The sequence below is a fragment of the Sceloporus undulatus genome, chromosome 6 (genome assembly GCF_019175285.1).
Source record: "Sceloporus undulatus isolate JIND9_A2432 ecotype Alabama chromosome 6, SceUnd_v1.1, whole genome shotgun sequence".
Lineage (NCBI taxonomy): Eukaryota > Metazoa > Chordata > Lepidosauria > Squamata > Phrynosomatidae > Sceloporus > Sceloporus undulatus.
In genome coordinates, this window is record NC_056527.1 from 91,870,095 (window position 1) to 91,894,442 (window position 24,348).

A 24,348-nucleotide genomic window follows, 5' to 3' on the forward strand; every position below is an offset into this window, starting at 1 on the left:
TGGACAAAATCGCTTTTCAGCATCAGCGGAAGTGGTAATTGTTTATCATGCTAACTCTGGTACTTTGAAAGCCTCTGGTCTCTTCATCCCTTAATCAACTTCTTTTTCTCTCATATACTTCCTTGCTGCAATGCATTGACCAAGCTCATCTGCTATTGAACTCCCATTGTCTGTCATGCTAACACATACAGCCAAAAAAATTCCCTCTACAAGTTAGTCTGCATCTCTATTTACTTTCATTTCTATGCTTTGCTCCCACCATCTAAATTTAGATTGTTAGTTCCTTAGGGCAAGGACCTGTCTTCTATGTTTTAAGTTACTCTGTGATGTGCCATGGACAATTGTGGCTTTATTAAAAAAAACCTTTGTTCCAACATTACATCACATTATAACACGGCTAAGAAACAGACGTCTGGACCAAGCTGTGTAGGAAAAAGCTAGGACATGAAATTGGTTTGTTTCTCCATGAATGAGATGGTCAGTAGGGAGCAAATTTAGTTCCCAAACAATAGTGGCTCTGAGTAGGATGTAGAAATCCCATAAATATTAATGAGCAGCAAAATTTCAAATAGAAGTGGAATATCAGTTGTGAGACCACACAGAACCATAAACAATCTTGATATAAGTTTTATATCAAGATTGCTTATTGGTCCATCTGGCTTATTAATGTCCACACTAGGTGTGGGCAGATTATAGGCTTCTGTGGTTGACTTTTTTTCTTTTTACAAGAACAAAGCAGGCAGATATTAGGGATGGAAAGATTATTCATAAATATTTGAATCCCATATGAAAAATTCGGTTTGTAAGTATTAGGAAACCCTGAGGAGGAAACTCTTGGAAAGATGAGCAATTTGGCAGTCTGGGACATTTTCTGCATGACAAATACATGTGCATTTTGGGTGCAAATATTGGCATATCCTGCACAGAAATGTTTTAAGATAGTTTGTTGACACTGCTTGTTGCTCCATATTTGAAGAGTTCCTACTTTATAATTACCTTTTCATTATTATTTTTAAAAATAAATTCAGAAGATTTTGAAAAATGATGCCAAATTGAACAAAATGCTCCCCAAAGGGAATGTTGTGGGAGGAACAAGTATTTGTACAAATAATGAACCTGAGGAAGTAGACTTAAGTCTACAAAAGCTCATGCTTTCATTCCGTTAGTCTCAAGGGTGCTGGAAGATCGGTTTGCATTCTGATTTTCCAAACAAGCATGGCTATATTTTTAAATTCATACAGGTAATGTAAAAGTAATTGAACAAGTAATAGTAATTGCACCATTACTGTTTTTGTTATTTTTTGCATAAATAACATTGCTATGTCCTTCCAACTAGAAGGCCATTGTTGTCCTTTCCAAGTCTATGATTCTATGTACTGCAGGCAATACTACTTGTAATGCATTACTTCCCATCTCTGCACCAGCCCCGTTGTCACTTAACTTTATATTTTGCCCCCATCTATGCCTGGAACAATGATGAATTCTCTATTCTTCCAGCCACTTTTCTCAAGACCTCTCCAAGAAAATTGTTCCCGATTCACTCTGGAAATCACATATCACCGAAGCTGCTCAGTTCACACTCTCACAGTTAATTCCAGCTTTTGGAAAGGTGAAACTTTTCAGTAACACAAATTTTCAGAAATCTCTTTGTCACATTCCCACACTCTTAGGTTGGCTTTTCAAAATGGTAGATGTTTAACTTTAGATGCAGTGTGTTGAGAGATCTTCATTAATGTCTATCTTCACATGATATCCACCTTTCTTAGACTCTTACCTCTTCAGGACCATATTTTAAAGTATTGGCTTCTCCCATGACCAGTTCTCAGTTGCCATTGTACTAAGTTATAATTCATCAAGGCAGGATAGAAAAAGACCACTCCTGCATGTTCACATGTTTTTTGCCTTCAGCTAAAATAAGGTGGGGGTGCTTAATAGGAAAAAAAATTAAGTTAATTGAATTCAGTAATTGAATCAATTAAAATATAGGGAGATGTGTGTATGGGCTTGTGAAGCCATAGCTCTGTGGTAAAGCACATGCCTAGCATGCATAAAGATTCAGTCCCTGGCATTTTCAGCGAGTTCTAAAACACAAGAGAGAGGCTCCCAGTCAGTGCAGTCTATGGGCTTTACTATATGAGGTTAAAACCCAGAATTTTAACAGGATAATGGCATCTTTGGTCAGTACTTATTGCATATGTTGCCTTGTGTTCCATTCGTTATTGTAGTGCCCCTTTTCACTGACAGGTAAACCCTGTCAATAGCCTCTCAATCTTGCTGGTATTCCATTACTGCCTTCTTGTGATAGGTCCTCCCACTGCTGCTTTTTAGGCAGTCATGTGGTGTGAGTGGGTACAGTGATTATGCCACCAACAGTTCTCGAAGCCTGAACATGCACACAGCAGCTGGCTTCAGGTTGGCAGCCAGGTTTACTTGTCCCCTGCCCCGAAGTGTGGGGCTGCTACGTAAACATGCAGGCAGCAGCCCCACACTTCGGGAGAGAGGAGAAGCAGCACATTCACACAACAACCAGCTTTGGGAGGTGGTTGGGAGCCATGATAACTCATTCCCCTCCTTCCTCCTGAAAGTGGCATTTAGCAATGCAGAAAACAAATCACACAACCATGCATTGCTAAAGCACTATTATAGTAGAAAATGTGATAAGAAATCATGCCAAACTGGTATGCTTCCATTCTTAAACTATCACGATTGTGGCAGGACAGCAGCAACATCTGGATGGCGACAAACTGGTAGCCTCTGATGCTGCCTCTACTGACCTTGATGAACAAGTTGCATGATTCAGTATAAACCATTCAGTATAAATGATTTTCAGTGTCTCTAGTGACTTCCATTTAATTAACACAAGAATGTCAGTGTACCTCAGTCTCTGTATTCTTAGTCAAACCCTGCTGGGTCTTTAACTGATCCCTATATAATGGTAAGCTAAATATGACTTGCAAAAACATGTTTTTCATATGACCTAGATGACAATAGCATATTGTCACAAATAGTGGGAGAAAAATTGCTCTCTGAACCTAACAGTCTGTATATACCCATGAATGCCTGACTTTGCATTCATAATTCATAAACAGTAGTCAGAATTTAAATATGGAAAGCTGTTGGTATATTTTTCTAGTAAATGAAGATTTTTTTCTATTAATGAGAATATCCTGAATTTCATGTGAGCCATATTTTTGCTGCCTTATTGCAGAAGTACCTTAGTAATGTTGATTGATACCCTCTCAGTGAAGGACTGGAGTAAGTCAGTGAGGGTCAAGCTCTGATAGATAGGAAACTGCTTAATGTCCCATTAGTGTGATGGGAGAGTTTCCCTTCAGACAGTCCTTCATGCAATTGGTGCCTCTGATCTTGTGTCTTCCCTGCTCCTCTGGATACCACTATCTGATGATCGGGTCTGATGGATCAGTATGGCCCACTAAAAATGGCTTCAATGATGAAACTCTGAACAGTGGAGAGCAGCCTGCAAAGGCTTTTGGCAGAAGAGAGGAAAAGCACATGAGCAGGAAAATGGAAGATATTTGAGTTTCCTTCCTGTCTCGCAACATGTTTTGGCAACATTGTTTTTCAGACAGATCATCTGGACTTAGTTTTGCCAAACAATCAGCAGCATCAGAAGGCTTCATGGTAGCCCGCCTGCTGGGCTGGCCCAAGACATTTTGCTGGCTGCTGCAAATAACAAGTCAGCCTCACTTTATGTTCAAAATGCAAAAGCCAGCTGGATAAGATGTTGAATCTTCAGGACTGGTGATGAGTCTCTTCTCCCACAAATGAAAATGGGAGACTAGTTTACTAGGGATAGGGCAAGCTGCATGGGCCACAGCTCTTTCCTTCAACACTTTGTGCACTCCCCCCCACCGCCCTCAGTCTGTCCTAAGCTGGCCTTGTTGCCCAAAATATCCAGACTTCTTTGACTACCAGTGACTCAGTTGGCAGAGAGACTTTTACAATCCAAGAGCCAGAAATATAGGTATCATATTAGAGATTTTCCTTTAGGTAAGTTGGGTGCTTTCCAATCCTCCTTGTAGCTTGGCTTACTTGCTTGGAGTTCTGTTGAGCTGTTTGCTTTCTACAAGGCTCTCACTGCCCTGCACCCAGCCTGTATTTCTGGCACTCTTAAGAGGACGGGGCTATAGGTGTCTGGACAAGTGGACAGTCCTTCTTGTGGGACAAGATAAAAACTGTTTTGCATGGGATGGGACAGTTTTGGGAGCTGTTTTAACCTGGGAAATCAAATTTCTGCCTACTTCTCTGATTTAGATGATGTTGGCAGCTTATATATTAGTCATCCAGCTGCCAGGTGATGCTTCACTTTGTAAGGATGTTTATTTATTGCCCCTCTTCGCAGTGTCGGGATGTCAAATTTGCTGCTATTTCTGGTTCTTTCTTTTGTGAGCAGCTGGATGCCAATTTCAGAGCCAGCTGGGCCACTGGGCATCTCCACAGATATAGCGCTTCAGAAAACTGCTTAGCTTGTGAATTCATTGGCTATGTTTTTAATGAGCATCACCAACACAGAATCTCACTTCAGCCGCATAGAACAAGCAAAGCGAAGAGCAGTTCCGCCCCACCATCACCAGCCATATTTCTGACTTGATCCCAAACAGCTGGCAGCAAGCCTAGAGTTGCCACTTAAGCGTGTTTATATTCTTCTAATGCAATTGTATCCCATCATCTATGTAACCTGAATGAAAAGGACAGTCATCTGACCCCTGACAAGGGAAACTAGCTGTCATTATAATTTATGCAAAAGGAGAGAGAGGAAAGGAAATCCATACAGAATTTGGAGTTTATTTTGGGGGCAGCAGCTCCTAGAATCCTAGAATGGGATCCTGGGACCTATAGTGCAAAAAATATTTTGTCCCTCCAAACTCTGAATCCAAATGTGCCTCTGTAATTTCACTAAATATCCCAGAAATTGCGCTTGCAGAAGATGCAAAATTTCCAGAAGCTTCAGGAACACAGTTGAGATAGTATGGAGGAAGCCCACTGAATGACCTTGGATGAGTCACACACTCTCAGCCCCAGAAAACCCTCTGATAGAGGTCTTAAAATCACCATAAGTTGGAAATGGTGAAACACAACAACAACAACAACAAGACAACAGGCAATTTACAAGGAGTTAAAGGTGGTCTTAGAGACATTGTAAACAGGTTTGGCAGGTGTGTGTATTGTTTCAAAAATCTTTTTGACCAGAGAAGCAGATGTCTGTAAAATCTATGAAAATTGCCTGCAATGAAATATTTTAAAAACTTATAAAGGATAGCTTTTTGTCCATTTTTTAAAAAATGAAGGCACAAAGTCAGCCCAGCCAAGAAGGAAAATTGGCTGGGATACAGTTGGGAGCTAGTGTAGTGAGGTGGTCTGAGTGTTTGACTACGACTCTGGAGAATGGGGTTTGAATCCCCACTCTGCCATGAAACCCACTGGGTGACTTTGGGCAAGTCACACACACTCAGCCTCAGGATAAGGCAATGGTAACCCACCTCTGGCCGAATCTTGCCAAGAAAACCCTTAGGGTCACCATATAAATCAGAAACAACCTGAAGGCACACAATAACAACAAACAGCAATTTTAGGGCATAAAATATGAGTAATGGATGGCTGAGCTTTCTTCTGCATCCCACTCTCTCTCTTGTACTTGTACTTTGAATTGCCCTCACTCACCCTCTCTGGTTTATACCGATTTGATTCAGTTTATGCTTCAACATCCATGTCTATCTCTACCCTAGGAGAGCCAAAGTAAGCGTGTTTTAAGAGATGAAAGCTAACCTAGTTTGCAGAAGCATAGTATCGTAGCGTTGTTACTGTGTTTGCCATTCTAGCTCAGCAAACTGAAATTGTTGTCCAAGCTAATAAGGATCTCTCTTATTACCTTGGTAACCTGTTTAATAATTACCATGAGGGGACTACATGGATATGCAGGATTCCTATGGGCTCAGTAACCCTCTTTGATGTCCTATTTGTTTGTCCCGCTGAAGTGGTAGATAGCTGAGCTGTCCCTAATTTATCAGGTTTAAAGGTGGCAACACTGCTTTCCACTCTCTTAAAAACAAGCATCTGTCTCCAACCTTAATTGTCAAGGGCTATTCTGGAGAGTGCCAGTGATTTAGTTTCTAAGGCACTCCTCCCTCCAGGTTTAACAGAAGCATGGGAAGAGGGGTCATAAAAGTGGTTGGGATTTAGGGCCATTCATAAACTCAGGCATGTATCAAGCAGAAAGGGAACTGAAAAGCGAGTGCATAGCTCTCACAGAGGGAATAAATCTAAAGTGGGCACTTCTGCATTGCCAAAGAAAGAGGAAACACATTGTCAAAAATGGAGGGGGGGGGGAGAGGACACAGATTTGCATGCAATCTGCTAATTCACTTGTACAGATACAGACTGATAAAGAATGACTTTAGATGGAAATACTGTTTTTGTTGTTAACTGCCTTCAAATAAATTTTGAGCAATGGTTGGTGACCCTGTGGATGAGACATCTCTAAGACTCCTTGTCCTCCACTGCTCTGCTTAGTTCCTGTAAACTCATACCAGTGACCTCCTTAATAGAACTCATCCATCTAGCATGCTGCCTTCCTCCCTTTCTGCGTCCCTCCATCTTCCCTAGCATTATTGCTTTTTCTAGTGAGTTGTGCCTTCTCATGATGTGTCTGAAGTATGACAGCCTCAGTTTTGCCATCTTGGCTTCCAAGGAAATTTCTGGCTTGATCTGCTTTGTTTGTCTTTTTGGCTATCCATGGGGTTCTCAGCACTCTTCTCCAGCACCACATCTTGAATGAATTGATTTTCTTCCTATTTTGTTTCTTAATTGTCCAGCTCTCACATCCATACATGGTAATAGGGAGTACAATGGCTTGTATGATTCTAACTTTTGTGCACCGTTGTATATCTTTGCATTTGTACATCTCACCATAACTTGAAAGAACATGACCTGATTATGCAAGTGCCTTTCTTAGGCTGTTTCTGCACGGGCCAGAATACTCCATGAGTCTTCTGGAGTATTCTGGCCCCAAAGCTTTCCCAACATTTCCCCATTACCTGAGCACGCCAGAGCAATGTTGGGTGGTTGTTCACACACATGTCCCACTTTGTTACCCACTGTTACTGACACAAGTCCTTCCCTCTGAGGCTGAAAATGGGATGTCCAGCATCAATTACATAGCTGGGCATTTTCTTCTGACCTCAGAAAGGTGGTAGTAATGAGCAGCAGCACAGCAGGACACATTGTAACTAGCTGCCTAGCATCACTCCAGAGGAATCTAGATCTTCTGGGATGATCAAGAGCAAGAGGTAACTTTAAAATCTGTGTTAAGAGTGTTATATTGCAGGTTTGATGCTGAACTGGCCATACATCATCTAGACAGTTCACACCAGAACCAGGCATTGGGTCCTGCATCATCTGGACTGATCACTGTGCAGACAGGGGAGAGGACATGTCATTTAGCGATAGTCTGGTGCCAGAGACTACCTACTGATGGACATTTTCAAGACACACCAATCTCTTCTTATATTTTTTTAACTTTAAACTGGACTTGGACTTGATTAAAGAGGACAGCCTTTCAAACAGAGCAAGGGTGAGACTCATGTAACCCTCTTGATATTGCTGAATTGCTGTGCTCAGCAGCTGTAACCAGCATATCTAAAAGTGAAGAATGCTGGGAATTGCAATCCAACAGCACTTTGAGAGTCACGCAATCCCTACCATTGTAAAAGACTGTGCCTTCAAATACAGTACTGTCCTCTGACAATCCTTCAAACATGGAACCGTTACCTGCCATGCCAAGTCCCTCACTTCAAGTGGGGACTCTCATTATTTCAATGATTTTGCACATAGAAAATTGGTTCCTAAAACTATTTCAAATCTCAACTAAAGCAGGACTATTGAATCAAAATGATACACATCAATACTGAGTTAGCATTAAGCAACTTATTCAAGAGGCCTATTCTACTGGCAATTACAGCTGCAATCTACAGGCAATTAGATTCAGGCCTTGATATCCAAAACATTTATCACACTGGGGCTAATTTTGGCATTAAGGCGCATTTAAAGCATCCCGTAAATAAAACAAAAATGGGGAGTAATTGTACAAATGATGATCACACGCAATTGCTCAAATAAAGTGATATCGGAAATGCATTGTCACTGAAATCCCAAAAGTAAAAAGATGTGTGTTAATGCTTTTTTGTGACCACTTTAATGGCAGGTTTTGTGCAACGTCATGTGAAATCATTTCACATAATTACGCAGTATTCCCAGGACATTCATGGGATAAACTCCTGAACTCCTTTGTATGATAAACCCCTAAGAGAGGGTTGTGTATTTGAGATTTGGTTTGGGGACAGGAGGCAGCATTTCTTTTTCATGTGAGTTTTCTATTTGTCAAGGATACTGTATATAGATTATGCAGTAGTATTGTCTCATTCATTTGGAAAGCTTTATACACCACTCTTCAATAAACTACTAGGGAGATAGACAAAATATCATTCAAACCATTAAAAAAATTAATTAAACAACAAGTGATAAAACAGGATTAAATATAAAGAATAAAAGAGAACCAGATGTTAATATCCAGATGTCACCAGATATTAAAAGCCAGTGCAAATGAGGTCTGCACACAACTGGCACCAGAAATACACTATTCATTCTTTTCATTGATAGTATTTATAGAGTACCATATAATGAATTTCACAGGGCAGCTCACAACAAGATTAATCCAATTTAAAATTCAGTACTGATAAAAATGATAGAAATATGCTGCATTAAAAATAGTAGCAGAGAGTACAAATCAGCTTAAAGCCAAGACAAATGGCTTGGGGAAAATGCAAGAGTCTTTGCAAGGTATCAAAATAGTGGCCAGGTAGATACCACAAAGATCTTTCCCAGCAAGAACCTTTCATACATAGCACTACTGAGGCTCTTTCCCCACTCCAAGCTGTAGGCACCCTTGGAAAGGATATCATGAGACAGGAAATCTTTTCACACTGTACAATTAGCAATCTGAGACTGCTTTAACTGCCATGATTCCATCCTAAAGATTTCTGGTATTTGTAGTTTGCTGAGCTCTTTGGCAAAGAAATCTAAATACCCCCCAAAACTACAAATCCCAGGATTCCATGTCAAAGTGCTATAAGTATTTAATTTGAAAGAAACGTGTGTGATGTTTGTGCACATGTTCATTCAGTTCCCAAGCCCTAATACAAAGCCAGGGGTTGGAAAAGTTACCTTTTTTGGACTAGAACTCATAGAATTCTTCAGCCTCATGGCCATTTTAATCTCCTTCTTCTGTTTCTCATGTTCTGCACTTCATCACTTCCCTTAGTTCCCAGATCAATCTTGGCCAATGGTCTACATAGAACAAGTCTCTCTAAATTAGGGCTTTTAAAACTTCTGAATTAAAGTTAGAGACAGCCTTCATTGCTACACCTTTACAATTAGGGTCATAGAGATTTCCATTTATTTTTTATTTACTTATTTACTTTAAAAAGAGCAGCTATGGATCAGTCATGACCAAAGAGTGTGTGTGTGTGTGTGGGGGGATTATCCTTTTTCCAAATACCATTGTCCCCGTCATGCAGACCCATCTACCCACCCTCTGGGAGGGAAACTTCCATTAAGTCTTCCTTATCCAGAATTATGAAATCTGAAATATTCCAAAATCCAAAATTGTCGACATGGACAGCTGAGATTGCTTTTTGATGCTTCGGTGAACAGAAACATGGTTTCATGCACAAAATCATTAAATAATAGCGACTATATCATTACCTTCAGGCAATATGTATGAGGTGTATACAAAACATAAATGACTTTCATGTTTAGACTTGGGTCCCATCTCCAAGACATCTCGTTATGTATATGCAAGTATTCCTAAATTCGAAAAACTCCAAAATCCCAAACACTTCTGTTCCCAAGTATTTCAGATAACGGAGATACAATGTGTGTGTGTGTGTGGGGGGGGATTTCAAGTCATTTCTGACTTATTGTGACCCTAAGGCAAACCTATCCTGGGGTTTTCTTGGCATGATTTGTTCATAGGAGGTTTGTTGTTGCTTTCTCCTGATGCTGAGGGCACATGAACTGCCCAAGGTCACCCAGTGGGTTTCATGGGAGAGTCAGGAATTGAACCTTGGTCTCCAGAGTCATAATCCAGTGCTCAAACCACTATGAAATGCACTCTCTCTCTCTCTCTCTCTCTCTCTCTCTCTCTCTCTCTCTCTCTATATATATATATATATATATATATGAATATATATAATGAATATATACATTCATTCATTCATTAATAGGACAGAGAGGAGGGGTTATTTTTTTTCATTGATCCCAATGGGAGAGAAAATATGTACATAAGGCCCAGGACTAGCATTCTCATTCTGGGAACATGGTGAATAAACCAGTAGCTTTTGGAACATGTAGATCTCGAGACTCCTGCAGTCCACCCTGAATTTCCTTTGCTAGTAGATCACTGATAGAGGAGCTAGTGTAGCAAGCCCAATGTTCAGAAAAATCACACTTTTGAACTACAGTTGCCAGAATAGTCCACCTAACATGACCAGAGAAAGGAATCTAATTTAGGTTTGTTTCTCTGGCCTGATGGTGGGCAGGAGGAACAGTGACAGGGACAGGAGAGCACATGGATGATACCGTGAACAAATGAGAGAAAAAAGCTGTCTGAAATGAATCTAAATGGATTATTTAAATTATTTTCATTATTTGGGGAGGCTTGTTAAAGGGTGAAGGGGAAAGTGACAAGGTTCAGTTAATGGCTTGTGCTGTACCTGTGCTAATGAAAAACTTTAAGGTAGGTGAAGGGGTTACTAATGGAATGTAAATCATTTTTAGTATGTACGCTGTTTAGATTTGTCAGTTTTTATTATATGCTACTCTGAGATGTCTGACTAGAAGAGGGGTATTAGTACTGTAAATAAATATAAAATGAAATCACTTTTGGAAAAAAAGGAGTGAGGAGGTACTGTAAGGGGAAAAACTGTAGCTATGGCTGCATCCGCACTGCAGAAACAATCCAGTTTGATACCGGTTTAACTGCCATGGCTCAATGCTATGGACTTTTGGGATTTGTGGCTTGTTGTGCAACCAGAGCTCTCTGACAGAGAAGGCTAAATAGCTCACAAAACTACAAATCCCAGAATTCCACAGCGTTGAGCTATGGCTGTTAAAGCGGTGACAAATTGGATTATTTCTGCAGTGCGGATGCAGCCTACAATGATAATGAACCAACTCCCACGCATAGTGTCTGTAACTGTAATCACCGTTTGAAAGCTCTGGATAGAGTTTGATGGGAGTTGTAATCCAAACAACTTTCTGATTGTTTACTCTGAAAGGCAGAGCTAGAAAAGTTGCTTTGGGAAGAGAGAATGGAAAGAAGCAGGGAGAAGAGCAGAAAGCAGGGAGAAGTGTTACAAGCCTTATAAAATCAGGCAGAGTGGTAGAAGGCAGAGTTTCAAGTAGTGGAAGGAGCCAAAGGAAGCATTTTGATACTCTGGCCTGCACAATGAGATTTTTTGGTCCAGAAAGCAAATACCACAAATGGTTTCTGTTCTAGATACCACCATTCTTGGAGTCCAAGGAAACAGATTTTTATTTCTTAGGAGCCAAAAATCCAATAAATTTTGGCTGCAAACATGAACTGCCTGATAAAAATCTGCCCTTCAGGATGCACAGGTAGATTTCAGATGTTTGCCATATCTTGGATAAAATTATTCAGACAGGTTTATGTTGCATTTATAGCAGTTTGAGTGTTGGACTAACGCTGTGCAGACCAGGGTTCGAATCTCAGCTCAGCCATGTAAACTCACTGGGAGACCTTGGGTAAATCACATTCTCTCAGCCTTATAGGATAGCAATGGCAAGCCCCCTCTGAAGAAACTTGCCAAGAAAGCCTTATGATAGGTTTGCCATAAGTGAGAAACCACTTGAAGGCACAAAACAACAACAAGTATAAAGAATAACAGCACCCGTAACAAATTTTCTTCCCAGACCTTACAAGGAATAACATTTCAAAGGAAAAAGCAGGTGGTGTGATGGTACTTTTCCTACACTGGCAACATTTTTTCTTACAATAGACTGCAGAGACTAGCTGATCTCCTTTATTTTTTTATTGCCTTGTTATATCACTTTTCGGGTTTTTTCCCCAGTATTTGTTCTCCTTCTCCCCTTTTTCCATATAACAAGATCCCATAAAGTATTTTTAATAGAGAAAAATGTTTGTCTTTCCTTTGCCAGTCTCTGAATACACACTTAACACTCCACTGCATATTACAGTGACAGTCCCGAGCAAAGTACTAGATTATTACAAAAAAGCCATGTCGACAAAGCTAAACCTGTAACTAGGACAGTGCTATATGAAGTCGAATGCTTTCAAGGCTGGCATCCATAGTTTTTTGTGGGGGTTTTGGGCTGTATTCTGGAAGAATTTATTCCTGAAGTTTCACCTTCATCTGTGGCTGGCAGCTTCAGAGAATGGTAGCATGGAGATGTCTTTCCAACTTCAACAGGAAAGAAGAAACCCTGAAAGTAAGGAAAGTTTGGCTACAAACCCTGAAACTCACCAAACTCAAGACTCAGCATATGCAAATGAATATCACCCAGGGCCAGGGGGTTTACCAGCAGACAGTGGATCATTAATTAAATTGACTCAAATCCTCTTCTCATATCTTCCGATCCTGACGCCTTGCCATTCACCAACTGGCCAACACACAGATTAACATGCAAATCACTTTGTCTCAATCAAGGGCCACACAGTATATATACCCTCACACACTTCCATGCCACCTTTCTCTGAAGATGCCAGCCACAGATACAGGTGAAACGGCAGGAATAAATTCTTCCAGAATGTGGCCACGTAGCCTGAAAAACCCACAAAAAACTAGGACAGTGCTGTTTACAGTATTTGGAATCAACAACCTTAGAAATGGATTTTGTGATTATTGAACATTTGTAACAAACCTGAAGTTATCAGGGAACATAGCAAAAGAGATTTGCCTCTACATTGTCAAAGGGATACCTCACTAGCTCAATATTCCAAAAGTTCAATATTCTGTTGCTGGTCTATAAATAAAGACAGAGAGTGGCTCATAGTGCAGACGTGCTGAGATTTTCAATTATTATTATTAGCACTAAAAAGTGTTTCCCTGTTTCCTTGAAGCTGCAGTATCTGTGGGGTGCAGTGGAGTTTCTCATGTGTGTGACTTCAAGTTTCCTGTGGACTTTTGAAAACCCCATTAATTTCATAGGTCCTCCTTAGGCAAGAAGCACTCAGAGGTGATTTTGCCAATTTCATCCTCTGAAATATAGTCTACAGCACCTGGTTTTCATTGGTAGTCTCCCATCCAAGTACTAACCAAGGTAGTCCCTACTTAGTTTCCAAGATCAAATGGGACCTGGTGCCATTTAGGTAGAGATGCTATTCCTTTTATAATACAGAGTATTTGGTGTAGTTTGGTCTTGAATGGACAATTACAATTCATTTGCTTTACAAAATACTTGTTCCTCAGACAGATGAAAACTATTAGAACTGGTTTGTTGGCATGGATCAAGACAGCTGTTTGAATTTGTGGACTGTCCTTGTGGGAGTAGCTATAGGGAGTGCCATGGTGAGTTCTTTTAGTTCAGAATTTACTACTGTAGCTCTGCCCTCGCTGTTTAGATACGATCCTTTGCTTTTCTGGAAACTACTTCCTGCCCATCCCAAAACATAGAGGTTTGCTTCGGGTTGTAAAAGCAAATAGTTACTAACAGAACTAAAACACAAATTCCCTTTTGCATGGGCCACCAGTACAGATGCTGGAGGATTTCTGGTATGCTTTTAAAAGTATCTAAATAGGTATGTCTTGAACAAGTATCAGTTGGAAAACACAGTTATTTTTCTAAACCCTTTTTCAGATTTTACAATTGTCAGCTTTAAAAGGCAAATAAAAGGTTCATTTTCATTAAGAATGGGATTATTTTATTTTATTTTTTTGCTGATTTTGTTTCTGCATGCAAGAACAAAAGTATAACATTTTTTTTTTTGTTCCTGGTGGGTTAATTTATGAGAGGGTTTCTTTCAGTATCTTGGATTTTTTTTGTATTTCCTAGGGCTTTATTGTGAAAATTTTGCAAGAGCCCTTTTGTGCAGTGTATTTCTCATAGAATACAATCTTTTCTTCCTCGGTGAAAAAACCATTTGGCACAAAACCAAAATACTGTGTGAGGAATCGATTGTTCTATATGCCAAAAAATGTTTTTTTTAAAACAAAAAAACCCCCAATTTTTATGTTTAAAAATCCCTTGCAAAAGTTTTGCAAAAATTCCCAAAATGTGACAAATCTCACAGTGTTTGAACTTTGGGGAGGGGATGTAGCAGGACAACCTTTCTTGTGGAGAATGAGAAAATGTGCAAATATTCTTTATGTCCATAATTTTCCTGCTGTTAAAAATACTGCAAAAAAGATAGGACCAGGCAAAGTTATGATTGAATAGATATGAAATTCACACTGGCTGGAAACAGATGATACATTCATCCTTGTTCAGTACTGTCCTCTCTCATTAACACTTACCTGTGGTGAAAAGAACATAATTCCTGTACCATTGATACTGTGTTGGAAAAGCAGAAGGTGCCTGGTCTTGACATCTTCTCTTCAGTTGAGTTGCTGTTGCCCTATGATTAATTTATCAATGCTACTAAAGCAGAAAGTGCCACCTTCTGCGTTCCTGTTGGTGCTTTTATTCTCAAGATACTGGGGGCAAATGGGTATTTTACCATACTAACTGGCTAGTGACAGCTGGTGGCTTTTATGTCATTGGGCCAGTAAATCCACTTTGGGCTTTAGTGGGAATTATTCGAGGTTGCATCCACATTGCAGAAATAATCCTGGTTGCTTTAACTGCCATTACTCAGTGCTGTGGAATTCTGGGAACTGCAGTTTGTTGTGGCACCAGAACTCAATGTCTCATGAAATTACAATTTCCAGAATTCCATAGCACTGAGCCATGGCAGTTAAAGTGGTGTCACCCTGGATTATTTCTGCAGTGCAGATGCATTCAAAGATGTTGAACCTCCCTCCACAAATAGGTTTCAACATCTTGGATAGTTCTTTTAGTTCACACCTCTTTAGTTCAGTCTGAATTGAAAGTGGATCAACTGCCACAGTGAGCCATTGACGCTGGAGTCACCAATTAGCATTGCAAATGATTCCCTTGTGAGGGTTCAGGTTTCATAATAAAGTGGCCTTCATATTGCGGTGAAGGGTTCACAGTTATGGAGCTCAACACACAGAAATCTAATAGGAAATCCATAATATTATTTCACACTGTTAAATATGGAAGACTGACACCAAGCAAACTTCCCTTATTAGGGAGATCCACAGTTGAGAACATTCCAGAGAGCATGAGTTTTGATAAGCAGCATGAACCTCAGGAGGTTCAGTATACCTGCAGATTGGATAGTTGTTGCATCCCTTCAAGTCATTTCCAATTTATGGTGACCCTAAGTCAAACTTATCATGGGGTTTTCTTGGCAAGAGTTGTTCAGAGGAGGTTTGGCATTGCCTTCCCTGAGGTGGAGAGCATGTAACACCCAAAGTCACTCAGTGAGTTTCATGACCAAGCTGGGAATTGAACCCTGGTCTTCAGAGTCATAGTCCAACACTCAAACCACTACACCATACTGGCTTGCAGATTAGGTAGGGCACCCTATTTCTAAGGACCAGGGTCTGTGCATGCTCATCCCCATTGTTTGTCTAAAGAAAATAGATTATGCAGAATACACAACTGGGTATACAAATATGCACCATTTCCAGGTTGCAATTAATTTTTTTTTCCTGTGTGCAGTATTTAGTGTGGAGTTGGATTTCTCGCCTTAATTTTGATTATCCATAGCCGGCCCATGCATTGCGTGAAAGGAAAGCTCAGCTAGTGTGACTGTTGCAGAAAGATCATTGCAGGCTATTCGGGGGTCAGGGGAATGGCTTTAGGCAATTTAACAGTATAGGGGAAGCAGGTTTGAGAGTCGAGGCATGCTTGGCTGTGAGAGCTGTTCGCTCATTTTACTGCTGAGAGTGAGTCAAAGTGTCTGAGCAGGTAATGTGGACTTCTTGGAGCAGGGCTTTTGTGAGATGTTGTACGTTCTTTTGATGGGGCAGGTGCTGGAAATGGAAGCACAGATTTCCAGTTTTTTAGATAATCGCAGCGACTTCAGTTTCAGAGCAGTGTTTCACAAAAATTCCTTTCCCTATGAACCAACCTTCATTTTTCTTTCAGTTACTTTCTTTACTGTTTCAGAATGTTTGTCTGTCTTTGTCTTCCTATCGGTCTCTTGCTTGAGAGCAAGGGCCCATGGGCTGTCATTCTCCCTTGACATCTTTTGACTGTTTATATTTAATTTTGGCTTCTCCAGGCCAGTTTTGATGTCTCTGTGGTTTCCCAGTTGTTGTCTTGATATATTTATTGTCTCGTCTTTCTCTTGGATGACGGTTGTTTCTGCCCTTCACCTTAACCCCACCACCCCAAACACACCCTTTGTCCCTTTTGCACCCAGAAAACCTCTGGAAATCACTTTGGAATCAAAAGTGATTGGAACAGGCCTCTGTCTCCCCATTTCTCACTCACCTTTATCATGCTTCCGTGAAGCTTAACCTCCTTTTAACGGTCTGAAATTTGTGCGACCTTGTTCTGAGGCTCAGTAGGGAAGAAAAAAACCAGACCTTGGAAGTAATTAATTTGTAATTAACACTTTGCTCCCCAGTAATGAAGATATAACTAAGTTACACTCCCACAGGAAGTAATATAATTCATCTTGTGGTGTAACAGTGATGCTTTAGTTAGTTATAGATTTATAAGACACTGGCCTCACTAATAGTCTCATGGTTTAAATACAAGTTTGTGATGTACCTTGTGTGTATTTTTTAAAAAAATTAATTGGAAACATAAAGAGTTATTTTAAAATTTTAACAATATTAGATACTTTTTGAAATGGGCTTTGAAACCACAACTAATTAGTTTTAAAAGTAACTTCCAAGCTCTGACAAAAACTATAGCATAGGCTCAGTTCCCTAAGGAAGAACAGTTATTGCCAAAGAAATGTTCTTGCCCTATTTAGAAAGAGAGATCATCCAGTGAGGATGACTGCCCAGTATCTCTTTTGAACCCATGCTTGGTTTCTTTCTCCCAGCCCTTTCAGAAGAAACTCTTCCCTGTCTTTCCTATACATCCAGCATCCCTGGTTCTTTTTCGCCACTGTAAGGTAAGTAGAACAGTGCCCTGACTTCCTCTCTGCTCTTCTTCCTTCCTCCCAAATCTGCGCAGATCCCGAGAGGACTAGCGCCCACATGATCTCGGCAGATGATGCAGAATATCCACGGGAATACCGGACCCTGGGAAATGGCACACGCCGCTTCTCCAACGTAGGGCTGGTCCATACCTCAGAACGCCGGCACACTGTCATTGCCGCTCAGAGTCTGGAAGCCCTCACGGGGCTTCAGAAGTCTGAGATGGAACGGAAGCGGGATGCCTTCATGGACCACTTGAAGAGCAAGTACCCCCAGCATGCCTTGGCCATCCGAGGGCAGCAGGAGAGGATCCGGGACCAGGTAAGGGGTGCATTTCCTCCCTTGACAGAGATCCTGTGTCAGCACAAAAGCAATAATGGCTTCTTGGCTTGGAGACATGGGCTGTTAATGCAACTTTCCCTTCAGAGCTCAAGAGATAAAGGATAATATTGTTTTATCAGCATGTCCCAAAATTTGCAAAGTTCTTCATTAATTCGGTGGAAGTATTTGAGAAAAATTTCATTAAAAACATTAATTTTAAATTAAAAATTTAAAAATTGATTTAAATATAAATGTAGGATAAAAGTGAAACCTACCTTGCAGGCAGATGGCTTCAAGGACTTATTTCTTAAGAGTCTGAGTTTGAATCCATGGGATTGGAATGCTAAATTAAGGTTGCCACCTTTCCCTCCCCTTACAGGCTTCTCAACTTTGGCCATGACATGGCAGCCAGTTATAAAATGGTCCTCTCTGTGCTGGGAATAGCTGTAGCTTCTGAAATTGACCTGTGGAGATGTTTGAAAATTTTGCTGGGCTCATTTTTGAGAAGAACTTTCCAAATTTTATAAATACCTTCATTATATTAAAATGAAAAACTTTATATTTTGAATTAAATATGAAGAAAAGAGAAAAACCTGACACATTTGTTTATCACTAGTACTTATGCTGTCTGGTTAACAGTGTCAGCAAAGGGCAGCACTGTGTTATTTCTAAAGTAAAAAGTGTCTCTGGCTTTCAGCCCATATAGGAGTTGGGGTAAAACAGACTGGCTAGAAACACTGGCATCAGGGTGGAGTGGGGGCGTGGTGACTGTATGTCGCATGTCCTGACTCCGCCCTGATGCCAGTGACATGCGGCGCACCCGACCACATGGCAGGGGTGTCACAGCACTCCTTTTGTGCAGTGTGTATAAACGCTGCACCAAAGAAATGCTGAAAAGCTGCCACCGTGGCAGCAAGGGCAGCTTTTTGCCAGCTCTAAAAGGAGTGACATTTTGCCGTTCTTTGTAGAGCAGGCAAAGCACCAGATCGGGGTGCAGTGTGCAATCCAGCCCCAATCCAGCACTGAAAGGGATGGCAGTAAGTCGCTCCTTTGGGGCCATCTGTCGAGCCCCTGAGTCTGCATTGCAAAAAACAAACAAACAAAAAAAACCAGTCCTATAGCCTGTGTGGCCTTTGCAATCAGAACTGAAAAAATGACCCTATGGCAGTGGTTCTCAATCTTCCTAATGCCGCAATCCTTTAATACAGTTCCCCATGTTGTGGTGACTCCCAACCATAAAATTATTTTCATTGCTACATGCAAATATGTGTTTTCCTAAGGTCTTAAGCGACCCTTGTGAAAGGGTCATTTGATCCCCAAAGGGGTCCCGACCCACAGGTTGGGAACCACTGCCCTATGGCTTAGTATGTGGATCACACAATAGAAAGTACTGAAGATTTGGCAGATTCTTAATCACATACCTACAGTTTCAGCAGACAGTAGTTTTAAAATATGCTTTTCTCAAAAAAAAAAAAAAAAAAAACTGTGTTGTGAGAGTTTTTGCTAATAGTATGCTGGCTAAGTGTATGTTGCAGCCTAATAACATCAGGAGGGGTATGCATTCCACACTTGTTGGTTAGATACATACTTCTCCTTCAGAAATTATGAGGTAATTTTTACAGGTCTTTGCATAAATATATATCTCCCATAAATGTAATACAATGTGGTGGGGAGGGGTCAGTCTTGAGATGGTATCATGAAGTTTCATTTCAGCTAAAAGAAAATTAATTTGATTGCATAACATGAGTGATGAGCCTGTCATGGATCAACACTCATCCCTATCTAAACTGGATTAACTCAGGAGGAATTGGTCCCTCCTGTTTTGTGGGAAAATTGGCTATGCATGGTAATAATTGACTTGCCCTTGTAACAATCACAAAGCTACCTTCCTCCCACTCTCCCACCTGGATAAGCAGAGTACATATTGGCTGGCCTTCCTGACAGTCACAAGACCAAAACTCCCTTGCCTTTCCACTTGTCTGTGCTGATAATTAGTTGGCCTTTGTGGTAATGCAATGCCACCTTTCCCTTTTTGCCCTCAGACTACAACAGTGTTCAAAATCAATTAATGTTTTTAAAAATAAAGATGTTGGGGACTAGACAAGCCCCAAAACATATCTAAAGCACAGTGGGATAGTAAGAAGTTGGAGCTACATACATCTAGTAAAAGAAAGACAACACACACACACATACACACATATATTCCTGAAAGGAAATACAGTCCTCCCTACATTCTCATGGTCTTCAAACTCGCGTCTCTTGCTTATGCACAATGGACAAACAGAGGGGGAAAGAATGGGGTGCATGCATGCCCCCGTGTCCCCACACCTATATTCAAGCCAATGGGGCTTGAATATAAGCAAAACTCCATTTTCGCAAGGGGGGCCGGGACGGAGCCACCACGAAAAAGGAGGGGTGGCTGTATACCATATATACTTGTATATATAAGTTGAAAAAAAATTGCAAAAAAAATTGACTCAAAAACCCTGGGTCAACCTACACATGGGTCAGTATGGTAATAGGCTTGCCCCTCAAGCCTCTTCTCCAGCCCGGCTGTCTCTTGAAGGGACAGCCAGGCTGAGGAGAGCCTTGCAGGGCATAGGCTTGCCTTCCCTCCTTTTCCCCAGCCAAGGTGTCCTCTGAAGGGACAGGTGGGCTGGGGAAAGGCATAGGGGGCAAACACTTGCCCTCCTTCCTGGTCCCTGGCTCATCATCCTCCAGAGGGACAGCCAGACTGAGCAGAGGGAGGAAGGGCAGTGAGACTCTTAGATTTACCCTCAATATATCCCCAGGTCATATGAAAATCCTAATTTTGACCACAAAACATGCCCTCGACATATACACAATGTCAACTTATAGTGAATATGCATGCATAGGCTGTTGCCAAAATTCAATATTACACGTTTTTCAGAAAAGAAAAAAAGAAAAGAAAAGAAGGAGAAAGCAGTGTCTCTAAATAATGAAGGATGAAGAAGTGGGGCAGTAGTTGGGAAGAATGACAGCCTGTTATGGCTTTGCAAGCCTGTCACAGGAATGCTAGTATTTCATTCATAAAGTTCATGTTTTCGTGTGGGAAATGAAAGGACAACTGTGAGAACTAAATATTTATGATTAGACTGTGAATGTTTAAACTTTTGGTGCTCCACTTCCTATATTATGTTTTAGATGAACATCAAGAGAGCACGGTAGGTATGATTGGCCTTAGAAGGAAGTTATGCATTAGTGTAACATTACTGTAATAGTACAGAGATATCACATTCTGATGGTATCATACACAGTGTTAGCTCAATATGATGAAATTGTCATATAATTTTTTAATATATTTTTGCATTCACTGGTTATGTTTGGGTTTCTACTGAGATGCTGAACATAGTGGAATTACTTAACAGAAGAGTGACAAATATTGCAGCACACAGTATATGCTTGATGTGATCTGAAACCTGTAAAGGAGAAGACTTTGTAGGACTGATTTAACAAATGGGAAAAGAGCATGTTAAAGTTTGGGACAACAACTCCCAGAGTCCCATAGTTGGTGGTCATCCTGCCTGGGGAATTCTAGGAGTTATAAAAAATCAAAGTATTCAATAAAGATACATGTACATAAGAATATAAGAAGAGTTGTGCTGAACCCAACCAAACATCTATTTTGTCCAGCAGTAATCTTCTGCAGTGATCAACTAATGCCCCAGAAGAGCAACATATGAATGCAGTGGCAACCTCTTGCTCATCCTTGCCAGCTATTGGTTTCAGAGCCAGTATGTTGGAAGTAGCTCATAGGCATCATGACTGAATTCATGCCTTACCCTATGTGAATTTTTGTAATCCCCTTTTAAGTGGTGAATATTACATGTTGCAGTAGCAAATTCTATAATTTGTCTATGCACTGTGTGAAGAAATACTTAATTAGAGACCACAGACTATGCTGGAAAAGAACAAGAAAGGTGATGAAGTCATGAAGGTATAAGATTTGGTGTTCTGGGCTATAGCCGTGAGGCTTAGGAAAGGAAAAACAATTTATGATCGGTTGGAAGGAGACTAGGTAGTTAAAATGGTACATTGCAGCTGTGAAGATGCAGTTCAGGTGTAAGAAGCTGAAGGTTTTGAGCATGAAATTGGGATGATGTTTAGTCTTTCAAAGCTAGCTATAATTGCACACCTCTCCTACTGAACTTTATTTTTCTTTTCCAGTAATCCTGCCACGCCTGGCATTATGTGTTGTGATTATATATATATATATATATATATATATTGACATAGATATACCCCAGTAGCATGGTACGTACCATTTAGAACATGGAGGCAGTCATCTTTTATTGCTGAGAATCATGTCGTCATGTATCAATATTCCCATCAACACTGTGAAAAGATTTTAGAATTAACTAGTGGGTGTGTACAGTGGTTTACCATTCTTAACAGTTTTGAAAAAGTAAGGGAAAGATGGAAAGACCAACAACTAACTTGTAAAACTGTAAATGTGCCACTCAACTGAAAGTGTTGCAACTTCTGCAGACTTGCCATGAAGGTTGCAAAAGTTTTCCCTGCAACTTTTCCGGTGTGGGAAAGAGACCTGTATCTAGTTTTTAAAACAAAGAGGCTTTTTTACTATTTTAAGAATAGTCTGGTTTGAACACATCATTTTCCTGGAGTAGCACCTTTCAGTTGTTGGACTGTAGCTCCCATCAGCTCTAACCAGCATAACTAATGGTGAGCAAAGATCATAGTTGCAATCCAACATCTGAAATGCCACAGATTGACCAGTTTTGCTCTTGTTTGAAAAGCTGTCCAGGTTTAAAGATGCAGAATCATAAGAAGGGCTTTCTGGTTACCTGTCAGCAGTGAGAACTTGAGCAGCAGCTATACTGTTCATCTGGTCACAAGTTTCCCCACAATTGTGAAATGTATTCTTTATCTAGGGCATGCAGTGACTCAAGTGGTTAAGATGCTGACTCTGTTGATTGCAAGATTGGCAAGTTGGCAATTCAACCCCTGGGTTCTGCATGATGGGGTGAACTCCTGTCACTAGTCCCAGCTTCTGCAAACCTAGCAGTTCAAAAGCATGCAAATGCAAGTAGATAAATAGGTACCACTTCTCAGTGGGAAGCTAACAGCGTTTGGTGGAGTCATGCTGGCCACATGACTGCCAGAACAGTCCTTGGACAACGCACTGGCTCTTTGGCTTAGAAACATTGATGAGCACTGCCCCCTACAGTCGGTTTCGACTAGACATTCATGTCAAGGAACTACCTTTACCTTTTATTATTTTATCTACTTACATTGCAGTTGTTATTTGTAAATTTGCATCTGTGCATATGCAGTATTATTGATGTTTGTGTATGTGTCTTCATGGTGACCCCATGAATTTCACAGGGTTTTCTTAAGCAAGGTATACCCTGCATTTTCTTGCCATTCTGTTTGGCAATACATTTCTCTTATTAGTGGAGGCACAAATGGTCACCCTATTTTTAATTCAGCCTGGGAAAGAAGGCAGCCATCTTTTTTGTTCTTTCTGGAGCTATTTAAACTAGAGAAGTGGGAGGCCACATCTGTGCCTTTCACTTGCCATCTGAAACTGCAATGTATAAAACAACTGATGTGGACGTCACTCCCTTCCTTTTATTTCTCTCTTTGCCTGGTAGAGATGTCAGAACCAGAGGCTTTAAGGCATATAATAGGAAGTGGAGGGGAGGAGTCATGCCCCCTTTTGTGCCAGGTACCAGGTATTAGGTTTCTGTAGCAACATCTGTTCTGTGTGCTCAGTGTGACATCTTTCTATCTGTGTTCACCTGGAGATAACTTGCTGCCGCCTTCTTTTGGCTAATTGCTTGGTACTGAGCTCTGAGAAGTCACCATAAAAGGTAGATTCACAGACTTTGCTGCTTTTGGTTTCTCTGTAGTGTTTTTGACTATTTTTATTTGATTTACAGCTCAGCTTTGAAACTTCTTTCCAAATCTAAGGCTCAGTGCCAGCACAAAGATTGCAAGATTTTAATGTCTTTGGACAGGGGTCACTTCTTGAAAAGAACAAAAACAAAATGTCCTGCCCTTATTGAGTTTAAAGAACTAGATGGCTATATGTTTCCTAGGGAATAAATGGGTAAGAGAGCAGGCGGTTTGGTGTACATATAACATCTGAAGGAATTCCACTCAGGGTTAGATTAACAGGGACTCTCAGGATAGCAGGAATTCAAAATAGGAGCTTCCTAATTTCTGTGCTGGCACTTGCACCCCAAGTGTCATCCAGAATTTAGGAAAGTTACCTTTTTAAAAATAATTACAACCTTATGAATCTGGTTGCGAGATTCTGGGAGCTCTCATCATCCCTGATCATTAGTCAGACTGGATGGGACTGATGGGCATTTTCAGTCAAAGCAGCTCGAGACCCTCAGGTTGCTTACATCTTGACTATATGTTTTAGGGTTAGTCTACACATAAGTGTATTGTGTGGATTTTTGCACATTTGCATTGACAGCGTTTTATTATCTTCACTTTCCTGTGCAAATTCATATCTATTCCCATCTGTTCACCCTCCCTCTACTGAAAATGCACAGCCATCTGAATCCAGGCAAAGCATATGGGTGACCACAACCGTTGATGTGTAGCACTTTAGTGAATGGGTCTACTCTAGTTGGGACCAACCAACAGGATGCCAGCCAATGTGTGATTCAAGTGGCTTTATTTCAGGGAGGAGAGTTTTCTAGTCCTGAAAAAAAAAATTGTAGAGTTTATTTTGAATGCTGAATATAGTTCC

The 24,348-nt window shown here is 40.6% G+C and overlaps 1 protein-coding gene and 1 long non-coding RNA gene across 13 annotated transcripts in view; one reads left to right on the top strand and one right to left on the bottom strand.

The window, feature by feature from the left end:
• SRCIN1 (SRC kinase signaling inhibitor 1) overlaps window positions 1-24,348 on the top strand; it is a 323,749-nt gene that overhangs the window by 129,012 nt on the left and 170,389 nt on the right. For 10 of the 11 annotated variants that reach the window (XM_042474119.1, XM_042474121.1, XM_042474118.1 and 7 more), the window contains exon 2: window positions 17,317-17,600. In XM_042474119.1, the coding sequence (XP_042330053.1) occupies window positions 17,317-17,600 (284 nt within the window). Of the gene's footprint in view, window positions 1-17,316; window positions 17,601-24,348 lie in introns of those variants that run through there. The other variant, XM_042474129.1, reaches the window with a different exon arrangement.
• The window catches only part of LOC121934090, a 48,290-nt gene that overhangs the window by 16,621 nt on the left and 7,321 nt on the right, over window positions 1-24,348 (bottom strand). For both annotated transcript variants that reach the window (XR_006104562.1, XR_006104561.1), the window contains exon 2: window positions 21,884-21,956. This is a non-coding gene — a long non-coding RNA (uncharacterized LOC121934090). The remainder of the gene's footprint in view (window positions 1-21,883; window positions 21,957-24,348) is intronic.